Source organism: Polypterus senegalus, chromosome 8 (genome assembly GCF_016835505.1).
Source record: "Polypterus senegalus isolate Bchr_013 chromosome 8, ASM1683550v1, whole genome shotgun sequence".
In the NCBI taxonomy this organism is placed as follows: Eukaryota; Metazoa; Chordata; class Cladistia; order Polypteriformes; family Polypteridae; genus Polypterus; species Polypterus senegalus.
Genome location: NC_053161.1, coordinates 180,802,916 through 180,811,953, shown reverse-complemented (window position 1 = coordinate 180,811,953; position 9,038 = coordinate 180,802,916). Strand labels below are relative to the sequence as shown.

The 9,038-nt window shown below is 42.4% G+C and overlaps 1 protein-coding gene across 2 annotated transcripts in view; it reads right to left on the bottom strand.

The window, feature by feature from the left end:
- Nucleotides 1-315: 315 nt before the first annotated feature.
- LOC120533519 (zinc finger protein 501-like) overlaps nt 316-9,038 on the bottom strand; it is a 69,476-nt gene continuing 60,753 nt past the window's right edge. For both annotated transcript variants that reach the window (XM_039760444.1, XM_039760443.1), the window contains exon 3: nt 316-1,466. In XM_039760444.1, coding sequence (XP_039616378.1) covers nt 538-1,466 — 929 coding nt within the window. In that variant the 3' untranslated portion in view covers nt 316-537. The remainder of the gene's footprint in view (nt 1,467-9,038) is intronic.

Here is a 9,038-nt window from a genome sequence, read left to right as displayed (position 1 = left end):
AGGAAAAAACTAGGAACTAATACTTCTGTTATCCAGGATTTCTTACATCTGGTTTTCTGGCCTCTATTTTTCAGTCGGTTAGTATTGCTGTGCTACAAGTGACCAGCACCTCCTCATTTTCCATTGTGCTGTCCGAGTTGTGCTCTCAGTGTCTTCCTGGTGCTGGCAAGTTGTACCTCTTACCAAGTTTCCAGCGAATGAGCCTGGCCACTTTGTGGTGTTGTGCAGCATGTAATCATCAGTAATCAGTACCTCGTACCCAGCAACAAGATGTGTGACTGTTTCTAGCTCTTTGTGGTAGAATTGACAATTATGTTTTTTTTTTTTTTCTTTCTATTTTTGACCTGAACCACTTTGTGTCCAAGCCACTGTTTTGTGCACCTATGATGAGGAGTACATCTTTTGGTCTTAGTTCACCCCTCATAAGCCATGCATGAGTAAGTTCTGTTTCCACATGAGGTTGTTGGAGAGGGGAAGTGTATTTAACCACTTTACTTGTAGTTTCCCCAATTAGGTCATTTTTGTTTTCATCAAACTTTATGAATTATTTCTTCTGCTGCTGCTTAGCATAGTACTGTGTTCATCTGTGGACAAGGTGGGGGAGTTTTGTGTCATTTTTATCTCACTTGTGTGAATGTTTTGATGTTTCTGAAGACTTCTTCTCCGTGAAAACTTTTTACCACATTCATAACAGCAATATGGCTTCTCCCCTGAGTGAATTATGTGATGTTTCTGAAGATTGCTTCTCTCCGAAAACTTTTTGCCACATTCAGTACAGCAATATGGCTTCTCCCCTGTGTGAATTATTTGATGTTTCTGAAGACTGCTTTTCCGTGAATACTTTTTGCCACATTCAGTACAGCAATATGGCTTCTCCCCTGTGTGAATTTTTTTGTGACGCTGAAAACTGCTTCTATATGAAAACTGTTTACCACATTCAGAACAGTCATATGGCTTCTCTCCTGTGTGAATTATTTTGTGGCGCTGAAAACTGCTTCTTTCTGAAAACTTTTTACCACATTCAGAACAGTCATACGGCTTCTCTCCTGTGTGAATTATTTGGTGGCTCTTAAGAATTCTTCTATGTGAAAACTTTATACCACATTCAGAGCAGCAATATGGCTTCTGTCCAGTATGAATTATTTTGTGGTGCTGAAAACTGCTTTTTTCTGAAAACTGTTTGCCACATTCAGAACAGCAATATGGCTTCTCCCCTGTGTGAATTATTTGGTGGCGCTGAAGAATGCTTCTCCGTAAAAACTGTTTACCACATTCAGAACAGCAATATGGCTTCTGTCCTGTGTGAATTATTTGATGGCTCAGAAGATTCCTTTTCTGTGAAAACTTTTTACCACATTCAGAGCAGCAATATGGCTTCTCCCCTGTGTGAATTCTTTGATGTCTCTGAAGACAGCTTCTCCGTGAAAACTGCTTACCACATTCAGAACAGCAGTGAAGTTTGATTCCTGTATAAAGTTTAAAAGATTAAAATTTTTAGTTTTAAACCCACCAATTTCATACTGACATTATCTTACAACACTAAATATATACTGGTTTAATTTATGAACAAACTTTGATAAGCATAAGCAATCATAAGATTTAAGTTGCAAGTAGAGATTCAACTAGTTCATTTCTTTCATTTGTATTTGAACTTCTCATCACATGACCACAATTATAGGAGCTAAGAAGTTAAAATAGTAAAATAAAAAGATCACATGTGACAGGCAAAATCAACAAGACTATTGTGATTATTTTAACTACATTACAGAATGGCATCATCATTTTGTCATCATATTCTTAAAATATTATAACATTATATATTGTTAATTATTGCAGGTAGAAAGTAATAATCATCACCCATCACTAAATTGGAGAGTGTCATGTCAAATACAGTACAATCCCTCTTAACTGGCCTCACTTTAACCGGCTGATGGATTAACTGGCCTGTTAAATATAAAAAAAAGAAATTGTAATCCTGCATTTTTCTTTATATTATATGTATGCACTTCCTGAGAGGGCTTCGCGCAACAGGGGAGTCGCCCAACCTGCTGGTGCAGCTGCCTTCCATTCTGGTCCAGTAGCCCTCCGATCCCTGGCTACGTCAAGCTCCCTCCGGATCTAGATTTGGGTTCTTTCCTCAGCGGCCGGAACACTCACGCTGGAGCTAAACCAGCCCAATGTCTCCACGACTGCCGCTGCCTTTTGACAGCCAGTCGTCTTCAATACCAGTCACCGCTGTCTTTAGCCCCACCGATTGTCGGCCAAACACTCATATGCAGGGGTTCATTTCCCTGCCTGCCTTTGCTCCATCGAATCTGCTCTCATTGTCCTGCACCGGCTTTCCTCTATCTGCTTCCTTCTCCGTTAACCTCCTGTTCTCCCCTTAGCTGCCTCGTGTTTCTATTTATCACGGAGACAATTGTGGATGCGGACGACTCCTCACCTGTGTACTTAAGCTAGGCTCACCCACATCACGAATTCATCGGGAACCGATCAGTCACACATACTTGCTAAGCCGCAAGTGCGGTGATTATTTATTTAAAAGGTGGCCTTTTTGACTTGAGTTATGGACCCGTTACACCACACTGTCCAGTCGTTGTATGAGGAAAAAAAAACCTGTGTACGAAATCGTGGATGAAGCCTTGTGGATATGGTTTCTTCAGGAACGTCGAAAAAGTACAGTACATACCTTAGAAATATTTTTCTACATGAAAATAGGTATGCATTGGATTATAAAATGGCAACCAGCCATGGGTCCAGTTCCGAGGTGGCTGGTTAAAAGTGATTGTACTGTATGTGAAATGATCTTTTATTAAACAAAATATGTCTTAATATTTGTAAAAAATTAGTCCGAAGACACCCGAATCCATATTATTTTAATTTGATTTCAAAAACAGGTAGAGGATAGTAAAGAAAAAACATTTTAATATACAATGAGAAAAGAGTAAAATTTAAATGAATAAAACACGCAGGTCACTGAAAAATCCCAGAGTCCCACGTGACACCTGTGGAAGACGAATGTTCTCTTCGTTCCTTTGTACTAATTCATGTCTGAGAAGTAAGCTTTACTAAACCAAGTAAAAGCATGCTTTGTTTTAGCAAACAGAAAAATATTTGTGCAAAGGACTCAAGGTCTAAGCATTCCTCACATGAGTCTGCCTTATCACGTTTTTCCTTAGCTTACATCTGAACGCCATAACAAAAGGGGCGAAGAAATCAAGTTGTACGAGGGGCGTTGAAGGGGCTCAAGGATTGTGTATAATAAAGTGTTGACTGTTACATTTCATAATGATATTAAATCACGCATTCTAGGGGTAAAAAAACTTGCCCCACCCAACAGACGGGTTTCAGAAGAGCCCTGACGCTGTCATGTATATTTGATTCTGCTTTTCTGAAACTCTTCTCACTGTGACTCTGCAAAAAAAAGCTGCTTTATAATTCCACCTGCTGTCTGGTCTGAAGGCTTTCTCCACAGTTTTTGGCGCCCAAACATGGGGCAGGAGAAGGCAGACAGCTGCTCGAGCAGGATCGTCCAGAGGACCGTGGTGGAGCCGATTCCGGCCGGGTCAGGTCTAGCTTTGGTAAAAGTAGGATTGGCCTGCCTTGGGCCTTTTCTGTGTTGGGAGTCCCTGACTTCCTCCTAGCCGATACGAGGCAAAACTTGATGGGCATTTCCAGGCAGGTGGACGGAGTCACGGTGAGTAGATTGGGGGATTCCTGTAAGTTTGAGTTTGACTGGTGTGCTAGAAGTAATACGAATATAGAAACAAAAAGAATAAAAAACATATGTAAAATAAAGAATAAGAGAGCATACTGTATCAGACCCATAGGAGGGTTCTAGGGAGCGTACGGAAAATGGCACAGTGTGAAAATTAGCTAGTCACCCCTGTGCAGTGGCATAGAAAGGGGCGAGTGGCACGCTCCTATAATAATTTGAGGAATGGGGGTGAAAGGGCGTATTTAGAGAATGTGTGTCTAAATAAACGGGAGGTCGAGTTTTTCATCTGCTGTCTGCTTTCATCTGTGCTAAGGTGACGGAGACAATACCCTGGCAGATTGACGCATACAAACCGTCTGATGAAGGGATCGGGGTTAAAACCTTCATATCCCGGACTCCACAGGGCGTATTGATGTAGGATTCTGCTGATGCGAATAAACGGACACAAAGTCACCTGAAGCTGTAATCCGGGAATATGAGCGGACGGCGGGTGGAACGGGGTTTATCGAGGGCTGAGTCATTTTCTGCGGATATCCTGCCGCTCACTATGGGAAAAACAAATCAAAGCCAGTCAAAAAGTCCCCCAAGAGTCCGAAAAACCTAACGGAAGGAGGATTATTTTCGGGGGATCGCCAGGCTCCTAGTGCGCCGTCAGGATCGAAAGGCAGGTCCCCTAGAAAGCTCATTGAAAAGAAGACAGGATTAGATTTTAAAAAAGGCATGTAGGAAGTGGAATAAGGACAGTGCAGGTAGATGGCGTAGTGGAAGGAACCGGAGGTATGAATGAGATACAGGACATTAGAAAAATAATGTGCAGAAATACACAGGGTTGTTGTAATGGAGGTCTTTATCGGATGGATATTTATGACAGATGGGAATTGGTTATTAAAGACCGTACGTTGGAAGCGGCACAGAAACGGAATGAGCTTTTAGTTACTGAACTAAAGAACAGAAAGGAAAAGGAAGAGCTGCTTATAGCTTTACAGAAAGTGCAGGTTGATTTGGGACCCCAGTCTGAAGGAAGGAGGAAGAGGAGTGATAAAAAGACCCTTTATATCCCATGCTCTCTTCCCCAACACTTTACCCACAACCCCTTCCACCGCCACATTCACTCCTTGCCCCAACAGCTCCTGTGGTTACCGATGCCCCAGTTACTGATGATTTCTTTGATGAACAATATCAGTGCGACCCCTCCTCACTTACGTACCCGGATGATGAGACTGACGGCCACTTGTTATGGGCTATGGGAGGCTGTTCTAACTCACACAAAAAGCCCTCCGTTTCACAACGTACTAGACCCTGGCAAGACCCTCAGAGATAAGTCCCCTGAAAACCTTACTTTTATTTTATTTTTTTTTTATTTACCTTTATTTAACCAGGCAAAACAGATTAAGAAAATGTTTCTTATTTACAACTGTGGCCTGGAAAGGGCAAAGCCTTAAGAGGGAAATGGGGGTAAGAAAAAAAAATAAAATAAAACATATTAAGAAAGATACACATATACAATATAAACGAAATTACGAAAGAAAAAAAAGTAATGATAAAGAAAGAAATGAAGCAAGAAACAGTAAATAGATTACATGTTTACAAAAAAAAAGTCATAAAAATATTATATAAACCATAAGAACATTGGAGCAACAATGAGTAGAGCAGCAGTGAATTGGAGCAGCTAGCCTAAGTAACAGCGACACACATCTTTATAATAAGCTGAAATCCGTGATTGGAAAACTGATTTAGGAATGAAATTATTCAGTTTTAACATTTTCTGCAGGTCATTCCGGTCTCTAGCAGCAGCGTTCTGAAAATACGACAGGCCAAGTACAGAAGTAGCCTTAGGAACTGTCAGCAGAATCAGATTAGCAGAACGAGTATTAGACACAGAAGAAGAAAAGTGTAACAATTCCTGTAAGTAAGGAGGGGAAAAGCCAAGGAGAGTTTTGCAAATAATCATAAGCCAATGGACTTTACGGCGGGTGTACAATGAAGACCAGTTGAGAGAAGAATATAGGGTACAATGATGGGTTTTGAAAGGAGCATTTGTTATAAACCGGATGGCAGAGTGATAAAGAACGTCGAGCTTCTGAAGCAGGCCTTTGGATGCTGATCTGTAAATAACATCACCATAGTCAAACATGGGAAGGATTGTCATTTGAACCAAAGTATTCCTAGCAGATGATGTAAATGCAGAACGCATTCTATAAAGGAACCCAAGTACCCCATTTAAGTCCCCTAAACCTTTAGCACCCACATTTTCATGCCCTTTAATTGAGGTCCCTAACCCCCGACATGATCCCACACAACCCCCAGGAAACAATAACCCCACTACTGTAATGATACATCGTAACTGAGATATTCAGGAGCTGAAAGACGGTGCTGAAATCGGTGGGTTGAAGTTTGTGGAACAGGTGCAGCAACTAGATAACATGTACAAACCCAGTGCGGCTGAATGGACCCAGGTGCTATGCAGAAAGATGGGCACTACTTGGGCTTCTGTCAATCATGGGCAGCATAATGGAGTACAGTGGCAGTGGAATGAGGCATTGCCTTGTGGACAAAATAATGAGGGTCCTTTCCTTGCCCAATGGGAACCCGTGAAAACTGCAAAATATAAAAAGGGCACTGACTGGTCCCTTATTTCAACTGCCAAACAAAAGAAAGATGAGACGGTAGATGAATTGGCTCACCGCATTCAGGACTTGATGAAAAACCATTCTGGCTTAGACAGCCCAGACGACCGTGAAAAGGCAGCAGTTCCTCCTTGTGTCAGGACTCAGAAGTGATATCCAAAATAAGGTACGCAAGTCCTTTATTTTGATGGGAAAGTGCCACCTTTGATGAAGTTAAAAGACACGCGGAGCATGCTGAACGACAGACTAAACAAAAAGAGTCAGATACTCAGACCAAGTTAATCGCGGCACAAATGAATTATTATGCAGGTGGAGCTGCCCTCAGGCAGGGGTCGAGGATGTGGAGGACGTGGATTTTTCTGAGAACAGGGGTGAAGCCAGATGAGAGGTCGTGGATTTTTACTTCCTAATCCGAATACTTTGTCTTCTCAGCCGTCTCTCCCCTCAGATCAGGGACCTACATCTTGCCTGTTACGACGGGACACTTTTGCCGCAATTGCATCAGCTTCCTCCCCCACCTCCCTTACCTGAACCTGAGGATATTCCTTTCACTGGGACCCCCAGCCACTCTATTCAGTTGCCTTTGCTCACTCGCCATGTGGACACAGATCCTTTATTGACTTTGCTGGTGAATGGCATTGAAACTGCTTTTCTAGTCTGCCTCGAATGATACAGTGACTGTGCTTACTGCATCTGGACAACCACAAGTTTTGCTGGTGTCTAAACCTCTTCGGGCTCAGCTTCATTCCAGTGGTTCCACTTTGATGCACTGTTTTTTTATTAAATCAGCTCTGCCCTGTTAATCTGTTAGGAAGGGATGATGACTAAGCTCTCCCTCTCTATTTCTCTAACCAAACGAGGGTTTTACTGTTCTATTCCTAAATTCCTGTGCCAAACCTCCCCCCACACTAAGCCCTCTTTTGCAGCCTGGACCCTGAACATCTCCTCACACACCATTCTCCTTAAAGCCCTACATTCTTTTCCTTCATGTCTTTTTCCCCACTTACAAGTCCCCAACACCCTCCACTGCACTGCCCAGTACTTTCCTGCTGAACTGGACACACCTTGGTTAGAATCTTTTCTCTCTTCAGGTACTATCCCAGAGACCCTCCATATCCCTTGCATTTGTTTCTCATCCAACAAAGCTGCTGCTGTCAGTGCACCTCACATATTCACAAAGCGTTTTCTATTTAGGAGGTTCGGTTCCCCATGTTTCTTTAGCCAATTCTAGCACCGTTCACTGGGTCGAAATTGGGGAATGGGTGGAACAATGTCTCAATAGGACGGACTGGCTGCACGTTGCTCTGGGTATTTTTGATACTTCAGATCATTTGATAACTAAGATTTTCCTTCAGGATGACCTTCCATTTATCCGTTCATTATGCCATCCCACCCTTTCCACATTTTCATTACAGACTTCATATCCCTCTTGGCTTTCCTCACTTCCCGATGCACTTTGGTCCCAGGGGACAAATGATTATGGAAGGAAAGCACACTGTGAGCCACTGGTGATTTACCCAAAATCATCCTTCCGCCCGATCGCCCAGTATCCTCTGTCTCCAGCAGCAGAGGCTGGCATCTCCGCCGTACATTCCGATCTCGTGAAACGTGGAGCAATCATTCAAATTAAATACTCTCCAGTCAACTCCCCTGTTTTACCTGTTTAAAAGGCTGACGGTTCATGGCGTTTTGTTCAAGATCTTGACAAGTTAATTCTGCAGTTTTTCCTAGGGCACCTATTGTTCCTAATCCTTCCACTATTCTTTCTACGATACCCCGTCCGCCTGTTATTTCTCTGTTATTGACCTTGCTAACGCTTATTTTTGTATTCCTTTGCACCCCGACTCTCAATTCTGGTTTGCCTTTACTTTCCAAAACCGCCGTTGGACATGGACCGTTATGCCTCAGGGATATACTGAAGCTCTTGTGTATTGGAGAAGCTCTTGCTCAAAATTTAGAAGGCCAGATAAAGACAGTGTATTGATACAGTATGTAGATGATATAATGTGTAGTACTACAGAAGAAGATTGTGCACGATACTCAGAAATTGTTATTTTTTAGCAGAAAATGGCCATAAAGTTTCTAAAACAAAACTGCAGTTAATTCAAACAACTGTGAAATATTCAGGTCATGACATTTCTTGTGGAACAAGAGCTCTCTCTCTCTAGCGATCGTATAAACACCATTCAAAATCTTCCTAGACCTGTTACAAAGCAACAGGTTGTGTCTGTATTAGGCATTCTAGGATACTGCCGGCAATGGATTTTAAACTTCACTGAAAGAGCACAGCTTTTGCAAACTTTAGCGATCACCCCTGATCTCCCCCTTTCTGGTCAGGTGGCATGGAATGATCAAGCTGAGAAGGCTCTATGTGATTTTAAAAAAAAAGTGCCCTACTGTTTGCATGCTTGGGACTGTTGACTATCTCGTCCATTCACTCTGTTTGTGGACGAAAAGGGGATATATGAATGCAGTTCTTACACAACTCCATGGAGAAAAACAAAGGCTTAGCCTATTTTTGAAAAATTGGATCCAGTGGCTGTGGGACTTCCAACCTGTCTTAGAGCTGTAGCAGCCACAACAGAGGCCGTGCTAGCTAGTACAGATATAGTGCTCATGAGCCCCTAGTGGTAAAAGTGCCTCACGCGCGTACACTCCATTTTAGTACAGGCTAAAACCTCACATCTCACTAC